The sequence below is a fragment of the Chiloscyllium plagiosum genome, unplaced genomic scaffold, assembly GCF_037043375.1.
Source record: "Chiloscyllium plagiosum isolate Xiang-an unplaced genomic scaffold, Cpla_swu_hap1 HiC_scaffold_3, whole genome shotgun sequence".
Classification (NCBI taxonomy): domain Eukaryota; kingdom Metazoa; phylum Chordata; class Chondrichthyes; order Orectolobiformes; family Hemiscylliidae; genus Chiloscyllium; species Chiloscyllium plagiosum.
In genome coordinates this window covers 55,880,226-55,899,536 of record NW_028270141.1, presented here as the reverse complement: position 1 = coordinate 55,899,536, position 19,311 = coordinate 55,880,226, and the positions used below count along the sequence as shown (strand labels likewise).

Below are 19,311 nucleotides of genomic sequence, written 5' to 3'. Positions count from 1 at the left end.
TTCACATTCAAATCGTTTATGTAAATGACGAAAAGTAGTGGACCAGCACCGATCCTTGTGGCAGTCTACTGATCACAGGCCTCCAGTCTGAAAAACAATCCTCCTCCACCACCCTCTGTCTTCTGCCTTTGAGCCAGTTCTTGTCCAAATGGTTGGTTCTCCCTGTATTCCATGAGATCGAACCTTGCTAACCAGTCTCCCATGGTGAATCTTGTCAAATGCCTTAATGAAGTCCATATAGATCACATCTACCACTCTGCCTTCATCAATCCTCTTTGTTACTTCTTCAAAAAACTCATTCAAGTTTATGAGACATGATTTCCCATGAACAAAGCCCTGCTGATTATCCCTAATCAGACCTTGCCTTTCCAATTACATGTACATCCTGTCCCTCAGGATTCCCTCCAACAAATTGCCCACCACTAATGTCAGGCTCACTGATTTAAAGTTCCCTGGCTTGTTGCAAAGTCTAGATTTGTGCCACAAGTTTCCAAACCATAAAGAGAAAAGCTTCAAAATATTTTTCACATTTGTAAATCTTAAATATGGTATTTATGTCAATACTCAAGTTGCTGGCTTGTGGTTCTCAATGAAAAATGGGACAGATAACGGTGCAAGGAAAATGTTTTGCAATATTGAACAGCACAGATGTATTCAAGTTCAAAAGGACCTGAACAGTTTATTCTATAAACATACCATCTAATCCATGTACGCATACTATGAGATGAACACCATCATCTACATTCACATCCTCCTCCAAGCTGAAGTATGGATTTTTGGAAGCCAAATCAGGAAGATCACTGTACATAAAGCCAGGAAACTTTAGTAACTTCAGATCTTCTTTTGCCTGGAGAAAACTAAAGTCAGTACAAATTTAGTCACTTTATTAATTCAAACATCTTTAAAGAATTAATTTAATTACCAAGGAAATGTTACAATACCATAACAAGCCTTTTTATTAAGAATTCATTGCTACAAGCTGAAACTTATTTTACTTTCACATGACAAAATGCAAAATAACTCAAGATATGAATGCTTTTGGATAATTTATTTTTTAGGAAAACTGGTAGCATAGAACCTCCGTGATTTTTCTCACTACCAATGCATTGCCTGATTTTAAGGCGAGCCCTTAAAAGGAACACTGTTATCAAAGCTGGTGAATAGTAGTTTCAACTCACAGTAGATCAGAAACAGAATGTTAAGAAAATATACCTCCATTAGAGTTGACATGGTAAAGCTGAGGAAACTGCCACCAAATGTAATTAATTTGAGTTTGCAATGTAAGGCTTATGAAATAAATGTAAGGCTTATGAAGTAGTGCTTCGATAGATTTATAATTTAAGTCAATTTAGTCCGGATTGAAAAGCAAAATTATTTTGCTTCAGAGTAATAAGATCAAGTCAGTAATGCTGAGTGCACAAATGCAAGCTGATTGACATCCAGATATTTTAGAAGGGCATTGTAGCTAAATATACTTCAAATTAACCTGGAGGTTCAGACACTTCCAATAAGTGTGACACATGCACAACCAAATTAGCTAGTTTCTGCTCAATGACTAAAATGATTTTTCTCACTCACTTGTGGGGCATGGGCACTGCAGGCTTGCCAGTATTTATTGCCCATCCCTAGTTACTCTTGATGTGGTGGTGGTCAACTACCTTCATGAACCACTGAAGTCTAAGTGCTGTATGTGCCTTTAGGGAGGGAGTTCCTGCATTTTGATTTAGCAATGGCGATGCACTTTCAAGTCAGGATAGTGAACAGCAGTGGGTGGTTTTCCCAATATCTGAAGTGGGCTTAGAAGATGATTCCTATGGATTCTGGTGAATTTCTGCAGTGCATCTTTAGACAGTACACATTATTACTATGGAGTGGCACAAGGAGTGGATGTGGACCCAATCAAGCAGGCTGCTTTGTCCTGGATGGTGTCAAGCTTCTTGAGTGTTGTTGGAGCTGCACTCATCCAGGCAAGTGGGGAGTACTCAATTGAACTCCTGAGTTGCAGATGATGGATGATGGTAATCAGGTGGTGATTTACTTGTCACAATAATTCTAGCCTTGGATCTGTTCTTGTGGTCATTCTGTTTTTATTGAGAGTCCAGTTGAGTTTCTGGTCAATGGTAACACCAGGATGTTGATAGTGGGGGCTTCAGTCATGGGTAACACCACTGATTATTAAGGGGTAGTGGTTAGATTGCCTCTTATTGAACGTGGTTACTGTCAGGCATTTGTGTGGTAAAAATGATATCTGCCACTTGTCAGCCAAAGTCTGGACATTGTCCAAAGTTAAAAATCACACAACACCAGGTTAAAGTCCAACAGGTTTATTTGGCAGCACTAGTTTTCAGAGGCTGCTCCTTCATCAGATGGTTGTGGAGCACGACCATAAGACACAGAATTTATAACAAAGATTTACAGTGTGATGCAACTGAAATGATATTGAACAAACATACATTGCTGTTGTCTTTCTCCTTTTAGAATGGGTTGCTGCCTTTGGTTCATGAAAATGTAAATCCCAGAACTTCTTTTAACTCACATTCTCGAGATAACTTAAGATTTATAAAGAAAAGGTGACGTATTAGCTCAGACAATACATTAACAATGTGAGCTTAGAGTCTGTTTGTATTCCAATTTGAGTCAGACTGTTTCTATTTCCAAAGTGAAATTTATAAAATATTATATGGATTGACTGTCTGCAGATTGTGTGCTTTTTGAGCAAAATAGAATGTACCTGCAAATATAATTCTGCAATTGCAAATTCACCCCATAGGCTTATGTCTGTGTGTGCATGCTAGGTGAAGTGTGTGAGAGTGAAATGGAGTATAAGTCTGTGAGAGGGTGTGTGCATGGGTGTGAGTGTATGTGTGAGAGAGACAGGTATAGAGAGAGGAGAAAGAGAGAAAAAGAGAGAGACAGAGAGAGACAGACAGACAGAGAGAGAGAGAGAGAGAGAGAGAGAGAGAGATGAATCCAAGGTCCCAGTTGAGGCCATCGCCATGGGTACTGAACTTTGCTATCAGCCTGTGCTTAGCCACTCTATGTTGTTACGTAGCCCAAAGTCCACCTTGGAGGATGGTCACCCGAAGATCTGAGGCTAAATCTCCCTGACCGCTGAAGTGTTCCCTGACTGGGAGGGAGAATCTTTGTCTGGTGATTGTTGCGTGGTGTTCATTCATCCATTGTCATAGCATCTGCTTGGTCTCGTCAATGTACCATGCCTCGGGGCATCCTTGCCTGCAATGTATGAGATAGACAATGTTGGCCAAGTCACATGAGTACTTGCTGCGTACATGGTGGGTGGTGTCCCCACGTGTATTGGTGGCATTCATATCGTCACTCTGACACGTCTTACAGTGGTTGCCATGACAGGGCTGTACAGTGTTGTGGTCGATGTTGTCCTGAAAGCTGGGCAGTCTGCTGTGTACAGTGGTGTGTTTAAGGTTTGACAGTTGTTTAAAGGTGAGAAGTGGAGGCATAGGGAAGGTCTTGGCGAGGAGTTCATCCTCATTGATAATGTGTTGCAGGCTACAAAGAACACAGCGTAGTTTCTCCGTTCCCGGGAAGTACTGGACAACAAAGGGTACCCTATCGGTTGCATCCCATGTCTGTCTCCTCAGAAGGTCATTACAGTTTCTCACCGTGGCACATCGGAACTGGCGATCAATGAGTTGAGCATTGTACCCTGTTCTTATGAGGGTGTCCTTCAGCGCCTTCAGGTGTCCGTCACATTTGAACAGATCCTGTGTATGTGTAGGGGATGGCTGTTTTGATGTGTTTAGGGTGGAAGCTAGAGAAGTGTAGCATCATAAGGTCATCCTTGGGTTTGCGATAGAGTGAGGTACTGAGATGTCCATCCTCAGAACGTGTCCAAGAATGAGATAGATACTAAAGAGTAGTCCATGCTAAGTCTGATGGTGGGATGAAACCTGTTGATATCACTGTGTAGTTGTTTCAGTAACTCCTCACCATGGGTTCAGAGGAAGAAAATGTCATCAATATATCTGGTGTATAGTGCTGTTTGAGATCCTGTACAGCAAAGAGGTCTTGTACAACGAAAATGTTGGCCATACTGGGGTGCAAACATGGTCCCCATGGCAGTTCTGTGCATCTGGATGAAGAACTGGTGGTCAAAGGTGAATACGTTGTGGTCGAGGATGAAGCAGATGAGTTGGAGGATGGTGTTCAGAGAGCCCTACGCATACGCAGGACCTGTTAAGATGAGGAGGAACGTAATGGACACTGAAGATGCTGAAGGACGCCCTCATAAGAACAGGTTACGATGCTCAACGCATTGATCACCAGTTCCAACCTGCCACAGCGAGAAACCATAATGATCTCCTGAGGAGACTGACATGGGATGCAACTGATAGGGTACCCTTCGTTGTCTAGTATTTCCCAGGAACGGAGGAACTATGCCATGTTCTACGTAGTCTGCAACACATTATTAATGAGGATAAGGACCTCCCCAAGACCTTTCCTATGCCTCCACTTCTCGCCTTTACACAATTGCCAAACCTTAAAACAAACCATTATTCAGAGCAGACTGCTCAGCCTTCAGGACAACATTGACCACATCACCGTACAACACTGTCACGGTAACCACTACAAGACGTATCAGAGTGACAACATGTATACCACTATTATATGTGGGGACACCATCCATCATGTATGTGGCAGGTACTCATGTGACTCGGCTAACATCGTCTATCTTATATGCTGCAAGCAAGGATGCCCCAAGGCTTGGTACATTGGAGAGACCAGGCAGACGCTACGACAGTGGATGAATGGACACCATGCAACAATCGGCAGATAGGGATGTACCGTCCCAGTCGGGGAACACTTCAGCAGTCAGGGACATTCAGCCTCAGATCTTTGTGTGACCATCCTCTAAGGTGGACTTTGGGATATGCAACAATGCAGACTGGCCAAGCAGAGGCTGATAGCCAAGTTGATATCCATGGGGATGGCCTCAACTGGGACCTTGGGTTCATGTCACACCACAGGTGACCCCACTACACTATACACTCTCACACACACACACAAACATGCTCTTACATATTCTGACACTCATGCAGATCCTCTCTCATACACACACACATACATCCCCCCCCCCCCCCCCCACTCACACGCATGCACACACCCTTTCACAGGCTTATACTGCAACACACTCACATACACACTGTACCAAGCATGCACACATGCAAACACACTCTCTCACGTGCACACACACACACGAGAATTTGCATTGCAGAATTATATCTGCAGCTACTTTGCTCAAAAAAATCACACAGTCTGCTGGCAGTCAATCCACTGTAATATTTTGTAAATTCCACTTTGGAAATAGAACCAGTCTGATTCAAGATTTTGATACAGACAGACTCTAACCTCACACCTTTAATGAATTGTCTGAGCTGAGATGTCACTTTTTTTTAATATAAAACCTTTAATTATCTCGAGAATGTGACTTAAAAGTAGATCTGGGATTTACATATTAATGAACCGAAACCTGCAGCCCATTCTAAAAGATGAAAGACTTAACAGCAATGTATGGTTGTTCAATATCATTTCAGTTGCATCACACTGTAATCTTTTGTTATAAATTCTGTGTCGTATGGTCCTGCTCCACAGCTAAGTAGCAGTGCTCTGAAAGCTGGCACTTCCAAATAAACCTGTTGGACCATAATCTGGTGTTGTGTGATTTTTAACTTTGTTCACCCCACTCTAATACCTGCTCCTCCACATCGTGGATATTGTCCAGATCTTGCTGCATTTTAACAATGTCTGAGGAGATACAAGTGATGCTGAGCATTGCACAACCATCGGTGAACATCCCCACTTTTAAAATTAGAATCCCTACAGTGTGGAAACAGGCCTTTTGGCCCAACAAGTCCACACCAACCCTCCAAAGAATAATCCACTAGACCCATTCCCCTACCTATATTTACTCCTGACCTAGGCTACACATCGCTGAACACTATGGGCAATTTAGCAACACAAATTCACCTAAACTGCACATCTTTGGATTGTGGAAGATAACCAGAGCACCCCGAGGAAGCCCACACAGACACGGGGAGAATGTGCAAGCTCCACACAGACAGTTGACCGAGGCTGGAATCGAACCCGGCTACCAGGCGCTGTGAGGCAGCAGTGCTAACCACTGAGCCACTGAACAGCCTTAACCTCTGACCTTATGACGGAGCTCATTGATGAAGCAGTGGATGATCGGGCCTCAAACACTACCCTCAGAAACTCCCGCAAAGCGTCACAGAGCTGGAATGACTGACCTCCATAGTGGCTCAGTCGACATTTCAGCACTTCATCAGGAATGCTCTCCTGCTCTTCAGATGCTGCCTGACCTGCTTTGCTTTTCCAGGCCACTCTTTTTGACTCTGATCTTCAGCATTTGCAGTCCTCACTTTCTCCCTACTAATAAATTATGATTACTAGATCCAAAGTGTTCTACTATCCTTTCAGGCATTTTGCCCTACCTTATTACCCAAGGAAACATCAAGTATTATGCCTTCTCTAGCAGGAACATTTACATATTGATAAAGAAAATTTTCTTGAACACATTGGCGAATCCATAACCATCCAAACTCTTAACACTATGGTAGTCCCAGTCAATGTTTTGAAAATTAAAATTACCTACTATTGTATCTTTATTATTCTTACATATATCCGCGATCTCTCTACATATTTGTTCCTCAATTTCCCTCTGACGATTGGGGGTCTACAATACAATACAATACAAGGTGACCATTTCTTTCCTATTTCTAATTTCAATCCATATATTTTCACTAGATGATTTTACAGAATTATCTTCTCCAGTTACAATAGTACAGGTAGTTCTCCTGTACCATTCTGGTTGTATTCCAGCAAAACCTCACTTAATACAAAATCACTCAATACAAATAATGGGATCTATGGGAAAAGTGTGGTTGGGGCAGACTAGCAAAAAGGATCACTCACGATTGCTCAAATACCACCCAAATGTCTAAAGCAAAGTATAGCACAGCCTGAAGGTTGAAATCATACTTGTCAACAAAACAAAAATAAATTTGACATAATACATTTAAAAAATGTAAGAAAGCTGTTCTCTATACAGTAACTCTCATCAAAAGCTGTTCTGTCAGAAGCTGACATCGGCGCATGTGCAGAACAGCATGAAGACTGGTGCTCACAGCGCACATGCCCCGAACGACACAGATGCTTCAGCGCATGCACAGAGCACTGACATCGCACATGTGTGGACATTGGCGCATGCACAGAATGTCAAGAACACCGACATCCACACATGCGCAATGTCAGTACCAGTCTTCATGCTGCTCTGTGCATGCAGAGCACAGTGTGCAAACTGATACCCGCTGCAATCGCGCTGTTGCAACGGAGGTAAGCATTCTCCAAAACACCGTTCCCTAATTCTTCAGTGACGTTATAGCTAAATCACGCTGCTGAAACATGCATTCTTCCAAAACAAACTGTAATATTTTCCTTAATCAACAATGCCACTCCCCTCTCCTCTTTTTCTATGCTTCCTCATGCATTTCAAACACGAAACACAGCTACCAGTCCTGTACATGCCTCAGCTAAGTTTCTGCAATAGCTCTGACGTCCCAATTCCATGTTGCTAAACGTACCCTGAGTTCATCAGCCTTACTCAAGGACAAAGGAGGGAATTTGTGTGCAGCCAGATGAGGTAGGTGGGGCCCTAAATGAATACAGTGTGTCAGTATTTACCAAAGGGAAGGAAGTGGTGGATGATGATCTCAGAGAAATGACTATCCAGTTTTTAAGCCAAGTTGCTATTAAAGAGGAAGAGGTGTTGTCCATCTCAAAACATATTAAGGTAGTTAAGACTCTGGGTCCTGATGGGACCTATCCCAGAATATTGAGGGAGGTAAGAGAACAAATTGCTGGAGCACTGACAAATATCTTTGTATTCTCTTTGGCTACTCTCCAATCATCTGGAACCTCACCTTTGGACAATGTTGTTCCAGTGTTTAAGAAGGTTAGCAGGGATAATTCAGGAAATTACAGGTATGTGAGATTTATTTCGGTGGTAGGGAAATTATTGGAAAAGATTCTCAGGGACAAGATCTATATGTATTTAGAAGTGAGTAGTCTTATTAGCAACAGAGAGCATGGTTTTATGCAGGTGAGGTCATGCCTCCCTAACTTGATCAAGTTTTTTGAGGAGGTGACAAAGATGATTGATGAGGGAGAAGTGGCTGATGTTGTTTACGTGGACTTCAGCAAAGCCTTTGGTGATATCCCTCATGGCAGACTGGTACAAAAGGTGATATCACATGGTATCAGTGCTAAGGTGCAAGATGTATACAGAATTGGCTTTATCATAGGAGACGGGGGGAGACGTGGAACAATGTTTTTTGGAATGGAGAGTGATGACTAAAGGTGATCCACAGAGATCAGTGCTAGGATATCTGCTTTTCGTGATTTACGTAACTGATTTGGAGGAAAACATAGCTAGTCCAATTAGTAAGTTTGTAGATGATACAAAGTTTGGAGGCGAAAGGATTCTGGGTAATCCAAGATGGAGAATGAGCACAAATGGTGGCTGTAAGAGCTCCTCATTTTTTGAGGTATTTTAGGTATTGGAGATGATTTCCTATAATTCCAGGAATAACAATTACTGCTTTATAAGGTGTTGGATTGGTTTGGATCTTTGAGGAAAAACAATGGCACTTCTAAAAAGAGAAAGACCGACAAAAGGTAGCAAGCATATGGTCAGTGAGGGAGAGAGAAAGAAACCTACACTGCTAATGGACACAGCAGTGAATTTGCACAGTTACTGCCTTTGCTTTTTGAGTTCATGTATCACTGGACATCGGAGTGCATCTAGGAAAAGTTAGCAAACAGTGAAATTCACAGCTGACCTTGGAGAAATCTGTGTGGAAGATCTCACAGCACAGAAACAGATAAGTGCATATTTTATAAACGTGTAACCTTGCCGTAAGACTACAGTAGCGAGTAGAGTGGGTTCTTTCTTGATTATATGTTTTATTGAAATCTGTCTCTTGATTAAATTTTAAAAATATAAACCATAAGTACTAAGTTCACCCGGAGCACTGTTTTTTTAGAGCAAAAAGACAGTGCTATTTTCTGGGTCTGTAGATTGTGAAGAAGCAAAGATATACTTTAGTAGAGCGATATGCTCTTCCTGTCAAACGTGCGAGTTCAGGACAGTTTCTATGGTACTGATGAATATGTCTGTAGGAAATGTCTTTCAAAGTGAATCCTATCAGATTGCATGGATCAGTTGGAGCAGCAGTGAGACACAAATGAAGAACTTACAAGAGCTAGGTGTGATGGATGGCAGTTACAAGAAGGGAGAAAAGCTGCAGATACAGTCAGGTTAACTCCAGGAAAGGTAGGAGGGGTAGGCAGGAGTCTTCTGTGGCTATCCCCATTACAAACAAGTATGTTGTTTTTGAAAATGTAGGGGGTGATGGTCTATCAGGGGAATGTAGCATGAACAGCCAAGTTACTAGTATCGAGATTGGCTCTAATGTATGTTGGAGTACGAAGCAATTGATTGTGATGGGGACACTCTAGCCAGAGGCACAGACAGACGTTTCTGCAGCCACCAGCGAAAAATCAAAATGGTGTGTTGCCTCCCTGGTGCCAAGATCAAGAATATCTTGGAGAGGGTGTAGAATGTTGTCAAAGGGGAGGGACCAGCAGGAGGTAATTGTACACATTGGTACCAACAACATAGGAAGGGAAAAGGATGAGATTCTGAAGGGAGAAAATAGAAAGTTAGGCAGGAATTTAAAAAGTAGGTCCTCAATGTTAGTAATTTCTGAATTACTCCCAGTACGACAAGCTCTTCAGGGTAGGAATAGGAGGATAGGGCAGATGAATGCATGGCTGAGGAGCTGGTGCAGGGGAGAAGGGTTCACATTTTTGGCTCACTGGAATCTCTTCTGGGGTAGAAATGACCTGTACATGAAGGATGGATTGCAACTGAATTGGAAGGGGATTAATATACTGGCAGGGAGATTTGCTAGAGCTGCTCAGGAGGATTTAAACTAATAAAGTGGGAGGGTGGGACCGAAGGAGACAGAGAGAAAAGAGATCAATCTGAGACTGGTACAGTTGAGAAAAGAAGCAAGTCAAACAGTCAGGGCAGGCAGGAACAAAGCAGAGAACAAGGTAGGGGCTAATAAATTAAACTGCATTTACTTCAATGCAAGAGGCCTAACAGGAAAGACAGATTAACTCAGGGCATGGTTAGGAACATGGGACTGAGATATCATAGCAATTACAGAGTCGTGGCTCAGGGATGGACAAGACTGGCAGCTTAACGTTCCAGGATATAAATGCTTTAGGGAGGATAGAAAGGGAGCAAACGAGGAGGTCGAGTGTCATTTTTGATAAGGAGCAGCGTAACAGCTGTACTTAGGGAGGATATTCCTGGGAATACATCCAGGGCAGTTATTTAGGAGGAACTGAGAAATAAGAGAGGGATAATCACCTTATAGGAATTGTATTACAGACCTCCTAATAGTCAGCGGGAGATTAAGAAACAAGTTTGTAAGGAGATCTCAGTTATTTGAAAGAATAATAGGGTGGTTATGGTCAGGTATTTTAACTTTCCAGACAAGACTGGGACTGCCATAGTGTTAAGAATTTAGATGGAGAGAAATTTGTTAAGTATGTACAAGAAAATTTTCTGAATCAGTATGTTGATGTACCTACTAGAGAAGGTGCAAAACATGACCTATGCTTGGGAAATAAGGCAGGGCAGGTGACTGAGGTGTGAGTAGGGGAGCACTTTGGGGCCAGCAACCATAATTCTATTAGATTTAATATAGTGATGGAAAAGGATAGACCAGATGTAAAAGTTGAAGTTCTAAATTGGAGGAAGGCTAATTTTGACGATATTAGGCAAGAACTTTCAAGAATTGATTGGGGGCAGATGTTTGCAGATAAATGGAAAATGGGAAGCCTTCAAAAATTAGATAATGAGGGTCCAGAGACAGTATATTCTTGTTAGGGTGAAAGGAAAGGCTGGTAAGGTGTGGGGATTCTCGGATGATCAGAGGGATTGAGGGTTTGGTTAAGAAAAAGAAGGAAGCATATGTCAGGTATAGACAGGAGAGATTGAGTGAATCCTTAGAAGAGTATAAAGGCTGTCGGTATATACTAAAGAGGGAAATCAGGAAGCCAAGAAGGGGACATGAGATAGCTTTGGCAAATAGGGTTAAGGAGAATCCAAAGGATTTTACAAATACATTAAGGACAAAAGTGTAACGAGGGAGAGAATAAGGCCCCTCAAAAGATCAGCAAGCAGCCTACATGTGGAGCTGCAGGAGATGGGGGAGACACTAAGCGAGTATTTTGCATCCGTGTTTATTGTGGAGAAGGACATGGAAGATATGGAATGTGTGGAAACCGATGGTTACATCTTGAAAAATGTCCATATTACAGAGGTGGTGGTGATGGATGTCTTGAAGCACATAAAAGTGGATAAATCCTCAGGACCTGATTAGGTGTACCCTAGAACTCTGGAAAGCTAGAGAAGTGACTGCTGGACCCCTTGTTGAGATACTTGTAATATTGATAGTCACAGGTTATGTGCCAGAAGTCTGTAGGTTGGCTAGCGTGGTGTCACTATTTAAGAAAGATGGTAAAGACAAGCCAGGGAACTTTAGACTAGTGAGCCCGACGTCAGTGATGGGTAATTTGTTGGAGGGAAACCTGAGGGACAAGATTTACATGTATTCGGAAAGGCAAGGACTGCTTAGGGATAGTCAGAATGGCTTTGTGCATGGGAAATCATGTCTCACAAATTTGGTTGACTTTTTTGAAGAAATAACAAAAAAGATTGATGGCAGCAGATCAGTAGATGTGATCTATATGTACCTCAGTAAGGGGTTCAACAAGGTTCCTCATGGGAGACCAGTTAGCAAGGTTAGGTCTCATGGAATACAGGGAGAACTAGCCATTTGGATACAGAACTGGCTCAAAGGTAGAAGACAGAGGATGGTGGTAGAGGGTTGTTTTTCAGATGGAAGCCTGCGACCAGTGGTGTGCCACAAGGGGATCGGTGCTGGGTCCACTACTTTTCATCATTTATATAAATGATTTGGATGCGAACATAGTTAGTAAGTTTGCAGATGACACCAAAATTGGAGGTGTAGTGGACAGCGAAGAGGGTTACCTCAGATTACAACAGGATCTGGACCAGATGGGCCAACGGGCTGAGAAGTGGCAGATGGAGTTTATTTCAGATAAATGCGAGGTGCTGTATTTTGGGAAAGCAAATCTTAGCAGGACTTATACACTTAACGGTAAGGTCCTAGGGAGTGTTGCTGAACAAAGAGACCTTGAAGTGCAGGTTCATAGTTCCTTGAAAGTAGAGCCATAGGTAGATAGGATAGTGAAGACGGCGTTTGGTATGCTTTCCTTTATTGGTCACAGCATTGAGTATAGGAGTTAGGAGGTCATGTTGCGCTGTACAGTACATTGGTTAGACCACTCTTGGAATATTGCATGCAATTCTGGTCTCTATCGGAAGGATATTGAGCAATTTGAAAGGGTTCAGAAAAGATTTACAAAGATAATGCCAGGGTTGGAGGATTTTAGCTATAGGGAGAGGTTGAATAGGCTGGGGCTGTTTTCCCTGGAGTATTGGAGGCTGAGTGGTGACCTTACAGAGATTTATAAAATTATGAGGGGCATGGATAGGATAAACAGACAAGGTCTTTTCCCTGGGGCGAGAGAGTCTAGAACTAGAGGTTTAGGGTGAGAGGGGAAAAATTTAAAAGGGACGTAAAGTCTAACTTTTTCACGCAGAGGGTGGTGCGTGTGTGTAATGAGCTGCCAGAGGAAGTGGTGGAGGCTGTTACAATTACAACACTTATAAGGGTATATAAATAGGAAGGGTTTCGAGGGATATGAGCTAAGTGCTGGCAAACTGGACTAGATTAAATTAGGATATCTGGTCAGCATGGACAAGTTGGACCAAAGGCTCTGTTTCCGTGCTGTTCTTCTCTATGACTCTATGAGTTGCAGTTAGTGAGGAGGATACAGCAGGGTATAGATCAGTTGCAAGCGTGGGCAGAAAAATGGCAGATGGAGTTTAATCTGGACAAATGTGAGGGGAAAGTCAACTACAGGTGGAAATTATACAGTGAATGGCAGAACTCTTCAGAGTACTGATATGCAGGGGCAGATATTCTTTAGGGTGCAGATCTACAGAACTCTAAGGTGGCAGTGTAGGTTGATAATGTACTAAAAGGGTGGCGTGGCATGCTTGCCTTCATTAGAAGGGCACTGAGTATAAGGATAGACAAGTTTTGCAGCAGCTTAGTAGAACTTTAGTTCGGCTACACTTGGAATAATGTTTATAGTTCTGGTCACCAAATTACCAGAAGGATGTGGATACTTTGGAAAGCGTACAGAAATGATTTACCAAGATGTTGACTGGTATGGGGGATGTTAGCTGTGAAGAACAGTTGGATAGACTAGGTTTGTTTTCACTGGAACGCAGGTGGTTAAGGGGGTGATCTAATAGACGTTTACAGTCCAGAGGACCCAACATTGAGTTCTCCAGTTTCAAATAACTTCCCTTTCCATCCCAGACTCCCGTTCCAGTCCACTCCCCCCACTCCTTTTATTCCTCTGATCGACCCTTCCTTCCAGTGACCAACTGGAGTCATTCCTCCCATCGACCTACCAGATCGTACACTATACTTGTGTTCACATATCCCTACCTCACCATCCCGCTCCTCTCCCCAACCAAAACGCTCCCCTAACCCACCCCCCCCTTTAATTGCAGCTCCCCTTACACCCACCCTCTCTCCTGAAGAAAGGTTACACTTGAAAGGTTGACTTCTCCACCTACCAATGCTGCCTAGCTTGCTGTGTTCTTCCAGCCTCCTGCTTGTCTACCTTGGATTCCAGTTTCTGTCTCTATAAAGTTGCGAATGGCGTGGATAGAGTGAAAAGTATGAGGCATTTTTCCAGCATGCAAGTGTGAACTACTAGGGCACACAGGTTTAAGATGCAGGCAGGGGGCGGGGGGGGGGGGAGATTGGTGGTTAAAGAGATATGCGAGGCAGGATTTTCAAACAAAGTTGGTGTGTGCTTGGAACGTGTTGCCAGATTTGGTGGTACAATCAGACATATTTGCAGCATTCAGGATCATCTGGACAAATAGAAAGGGAATAAAGAGGTACAGATCCTGTAAGTGAAGACAATTTTAGTAAGGAAGGGCAAAATGTGGCGGCACAGGCTTGGAGGGTCAAAAGGGCCTCTTTCTGAGCTGTATGGCTCTTTTTTCTTTGTTTTGTTCTTACCTCTAAGATCTCTTGCTTTGAAATAAATGTAGTTTAGTTCTTTAGAGTTACTTAATTCTCGGACTTTTCTCATTAGCGTGTTCTTTTCTGATTTAGAATCTTCCTTATCTAAGTTTCTATTTACTCTGCTACATAGGATCCCTCCACAACCCCCTCTCTAATAGTTTACTGTCTCACAGAGTCAGAGGTATACACAATGGAACAGGATCTTTGGTGCAACTCGTCTATGCTGACCAGAGGTCCTATGTAAACCGAGTCCCTTTTGACAGCATTTGGCCCATATCCTTCTAAACGCTTCCTATTCATAGACTCATCCAAATGCCTTTTAAATGTTGTAATCATACTGACCTCCACCACTTCCTCCAGAAGTTCATTCCATAAGCAAACAACCCTCTGCATGAAAAAGATGCCCCTAAGGTCTCTTTTATATCTTTCCCCTCTCACCTTAAACCAATGCCCTCTAGCTTTGGGCTTCTCAACTCCGGGGAAAAGACCGTGACTATTTATACTATCCATGCCCCTAATGATTTTATAAATCTCTATAATGTCATCTCTCAGCCTCCGACTCTCTAGGGAAATAGCCCCAGACTATTCAGCTCAACAGCTCAAACTCTCCAACCTGGTAACATCCTTGCAAATCTTTTCTGAACCCTTTCAAGTCTCACAACATTCATCCTATAGGAGGGAGACCAGAATTACACGCAGTATTCCAAAAAAATTGCTGAATCAATGTCCTTTACAGCCTCAACATGACCTCCCAACTCCTATACTCAATATGCTGACCACTAAAGGCAAGCATACCAAATGCCTTCTTCACTATCCTAACTACCTGCGACTTCACTTTGAAGGAATGATGAACCTGCACTCCAAAGTCTCTTTGTTCAGCAACATTACCCAGGACCTTACCATTAAGGGGCGGCACAGTGGCTCAGTGGTTAGCACTGCTGCCTCACAGCACCAGGGTCCCAGGTTCGGTTCCAGCCTCGGGTGACTATGTGGAGTTTGCACATTCTCCCCGTGCCTGCATGGGTTTCCTCCGGGTGCTCTGGTTTCCTCCCACAGTCCAAAGATGTGCAGGCCAGGTGAATTGGCCATGCTAAATTGTCCATAGTGCTAGGTGCATTAGTCAGAGGGAAATGAGTCTGCGTGGGTTGCTCTTCGTAGGGTAGGTATAGACTGGTTGGGCCGAAGGGCCTGTTTCCACACTGTAGGGAATCTAATCTAAGTGTATAAGTCCTGTCCTGATTTGCCTTTCTAAAATACAGCGTCTCACATTTATGCCAGTTAAACTTCATCAGCCACTCCTCAGCACATTGGCCCATATGATCAAGATCAGGTTATACTCTGAGGTAACCTTCATCGCTGTCCACCACAAACCCAATTTTAGTGTAATTTGCAAACTTACTAAACATACCTCCTATATTTACAACCAGATCATTTATATAAACAATGAAAAGCACTGGACCCAGCACCAACCCTTGTGACACACCACTAGTCACAGGTCCCCAGTCTGAAAAGCAACCCTCATTCTGTCTTATACCTTTGATCTAGTTCTGTATCCAACTAGCTAGTTCTTCCTCTATTCTGTGAGATCTAACTTTGCTAACCATGAGGAACCTTGTTGAACGCCTTACTGAAGTCCATATAGATCACATCCACCACTCTGTCCACATTAATCCTCTTTGTTCCTTCATCAAAAAACTCAATCAAGTTTGTGACACACGATTTCCCATGCATAAAGCCATATCGACTATCTCTAATCAGTCCTTGTCTTTCCAAATCTGTGAAAATCCTATCCCTCAGGATTCACTCCAACAACTTGCTGCTTGTTTCCTGGCTTTTCCATACCACTGTTCTTAAATAGTGGTGCAACATTCGGCAACCTCCAGTCTTCCAGCACCTCACCTGTGGCTATCCATGATACAAATATCTCAGCAACGTGCCCAGCAATCTCCTCCCTTGCTTCCCACTGATTTCCCACTTAATTATACTCTGACTGACTTTATACTCTTCTAAGGAGTCAGTCAATCTCTGCTCTCTATACCTGACATATGCTTCTTTCTTTTTCTTGACCAAATCTTAATTTCTCTCGTCATCCAGTATTTTCTACATGTACCAGCCTTGACGTTCACCCTAAATGGAACATAGTCTCTGGATTCTCTTTATGTCATTTTTGAATGCTCCCCATTTTCCAGTTGTCCCCTTACCTGCGAATATCTGCCAATCAACTTTTGAAAGTTTTTGCCGAATACTATCAAAATTGGCCTTCCCCCAATTTAGAACTTCAACTTTTACGTCTGGTCTACCCATTTCCTATTTTAATCATTATTTTAAAACTAATAGAATTATGTTGACTGGTTCCAAAGTGCTCCCCCACTGACACCCTCAGTCACCTGCCCGGCTTTATTTCCCAAGAGTAAGTAACGTTTTGCACCTTCTCTAATAGATGCAAAACGTTACTGAATCAAAACATGTTCTTGTATAGACTTAACAAATTCCTCTCCATCTAAACCCTTAACACTATGGCAGTCCCAGTCTATGTTTGGAAAGTTAAAATCCCCTATTATTCTTACAGATGACTAAAATCTCCTTATAAATTTGTCTCTCAATTTCCTGCTGATTATTAGGCGGTCTATAATACAATCCCAATAAGCTAACCATCCCCTTCTTATTTCTCAGTTCCACCCAAAGAACTTCCCTGGACGTATTCCCAGGAATATCCTCCCTAAGTCCCGCAGTAATATTATCCTGGCGCAAGGACAGTGTCTGATGTCACTTGGACATCAGTACGAGTGCAGGGCTTAGTCTCACAGGGGGCTGTCTTGCAGTCCCATTCTTTCTTTCTGCACCCTCAATAATGGCTGCCGCACACAGTTTGGGAATCATTGGTGAAAGTGAAGAGAGAATCAGTTTACTGTCAAATATAACACTAACTTTGCAAGTAGTACTGGATCTGTATGAGATGGTAGCTATAAAGCTACAAATATTAGTGCTGAGATGAGTTATGAGAGTGGGTGATAGTTTAAATCTCCTCCAGTCAAAATCATTGTAAAGTCTAAATAAAGAACAAGCAATCTTTAAACAAAGAGGCAGTTGAAGGAGGTGGATGGATGAAGAAATAAATGCTGTTACTGCCCTTCATACAATTTCTGTAAAACATGTTTTACATTACCTACAAATGTGTATTAATCCTTTTCTAGAAAAGAAATGCACAAAATGTCACCATGTTGCAGACTATTCACTTGAGCTGCCAAAAGAACCTATGGAAGGCACACAATTTAACATTAACAAGATTCAGAAACAAAGAAAGTGCCTTTATCTTGGCTTGATACGTGTGGAAGGAGAGATTTTTTTGAAGCATTGAGTGTTTTTTAAATGGAGTTGTGTTTAGGAGATTTTGGAAAAGCAAATGGGCGGCACGGTGGCACAGTGGTTAGCACTGCTGCCTCGCAGCGCCAGAGACCCGGGTTCAATTCCCGACTCAGGCGACTGACTGTGTGGAGTTTGCACGTTCTCCCCGTGTCTGCGTGGGTTTCCTCCGGGGGCTCCGGTTTCCTCCCACAGTCCAAAGATGTGCAAGTCAGGTGAATTGGCCATGCTAAATTGCCCGTAGTGTTAGGTAAAGGGGTAAATGTAGGGGTATGGGTGGGTTACGCTTCGGCGGGTCGGTGTGGACTTGTTGGGCCGAAGGGCCTGTTTCCACACTGTAAGTAATCTAATCTAATCTAATATATGAGGATGGCTCTGGAGTGAGATTTTCTTTATATCAGAGGATTGAAAGCTGTCTGCTGGACTATTTGACAAGGAGTCCTTTTTAAATCAACTGTTCTGCAGTGTGACTGATTTTGTTGAAGATTTGTTTGTTTCGTTTTTTTGCATGCTTAACGTTAATTATTTGGGTAAAGAATAATAGTTTATTTTATAAATAAGGTGCAATGAAAGCTGCTGCTTTTCAGCTTGATGTCATCGAGGGCATACAAGAGACAGTGTTAGGTGGCTAGTAGATTTAGAGAAGTGATTACACAGCAGGATCAGTCAGATAGATGGGTGACTGTCAGGAAAGTTAAGGAAGTAGTTCAGAAGCCTTTGGTGGCTATTTCTCTATCAAATAGATATTTAGTTTTGGGTACTGTTGAAAATGATGTCACTCAGAAGGAAATAGAAGATGCAGTTGGATTTTGGGAACTAAGAATGTATCATATGTTAGGTAGGGTTTGACAAAATTTAAAAGAATAATTGTTAGAGGGGGCTCTGCTGTCAGCGGCTGACAGGAGATTCTGCAACAGTGAGGTTGAATTTTCGGATACTATGTTGTTTTTTTCTTGTCAGGATTAAGGACATCTGAAAATGATAGAAGCATATTATTAAAGGGAAGAATGAGATGCCAGAAGTAAACATTGGTAGAAATGACATAGGTAGTGAAAAGATTAAGGCTTTACAAAATCAATCTAAGAAGTTAGGCAGAAGATTAAAAAACAGCACCTCAGTAATCTCTGGTTTACTCCCAATACCAAGATCAAATGAGAGGAGGAATAAACAAATAAAGGAATCAAATCAATTGTTGAAGAGAAGGTGTAATGTTCAGGAACTCAGGTTCTTGGATTATTGGGATGCCCTTTGGGGCAGAAAAGACCTGTTCCAAACAGGATAGGTTGCACCTAAACTGATAATTTAAAAATGGCTGCTCACTAGCTCGGAGGAAAAAACCCTTCCCAATTCTCCCATCCTGTGATGTTCAAAAGGATATATGAAATTAATTTTCTGGTACTATAAGTCCACAAGATGTTGCAGGAAATGTTGGCCATTCGGCCCATCAACTCTGTTTAGATTAGATTAGATTCCCTAATTCTAATCAATGAAATAATGGCTGATCTGATAATAGGAGAAAGTGAGGTCTGCAGATGCTGGAGATCAAAGTTGAAACTTTATTGCTGGAACAGCACAGCAGGTCAGGCAGCATCCAGGGAACAGGAGATTCGACGTTTCG

The 19,311-nt window shown here is 42.4% G+C and overlaps 1 protein-coding gene across 4 annotated transcripts in view; it reads right to left on the bottom strand.

Moving 5' to 3' along the window:
* The window catches only part of fam135a (family with sequence similarity 135 member A), a 318,933-nt gene that overhangs the window by 76,092 nt on the left and 223,530 nt on the right, over nt 1–19,311 (bottom strand). For all 4 annotated transcript variants that reach the window (XM_043681723.2, XM_043681738.2, XM_043681746.2 and 1 more), the window contains one exon: nt 697–857. In XM_043681723.2, coding sequence (XP_043537658.2) covers nt 697–857 — 161 coding nt within the window. The remainder of the gene's footprint in view (nt 1–696; nt 858–19,311) is intronic.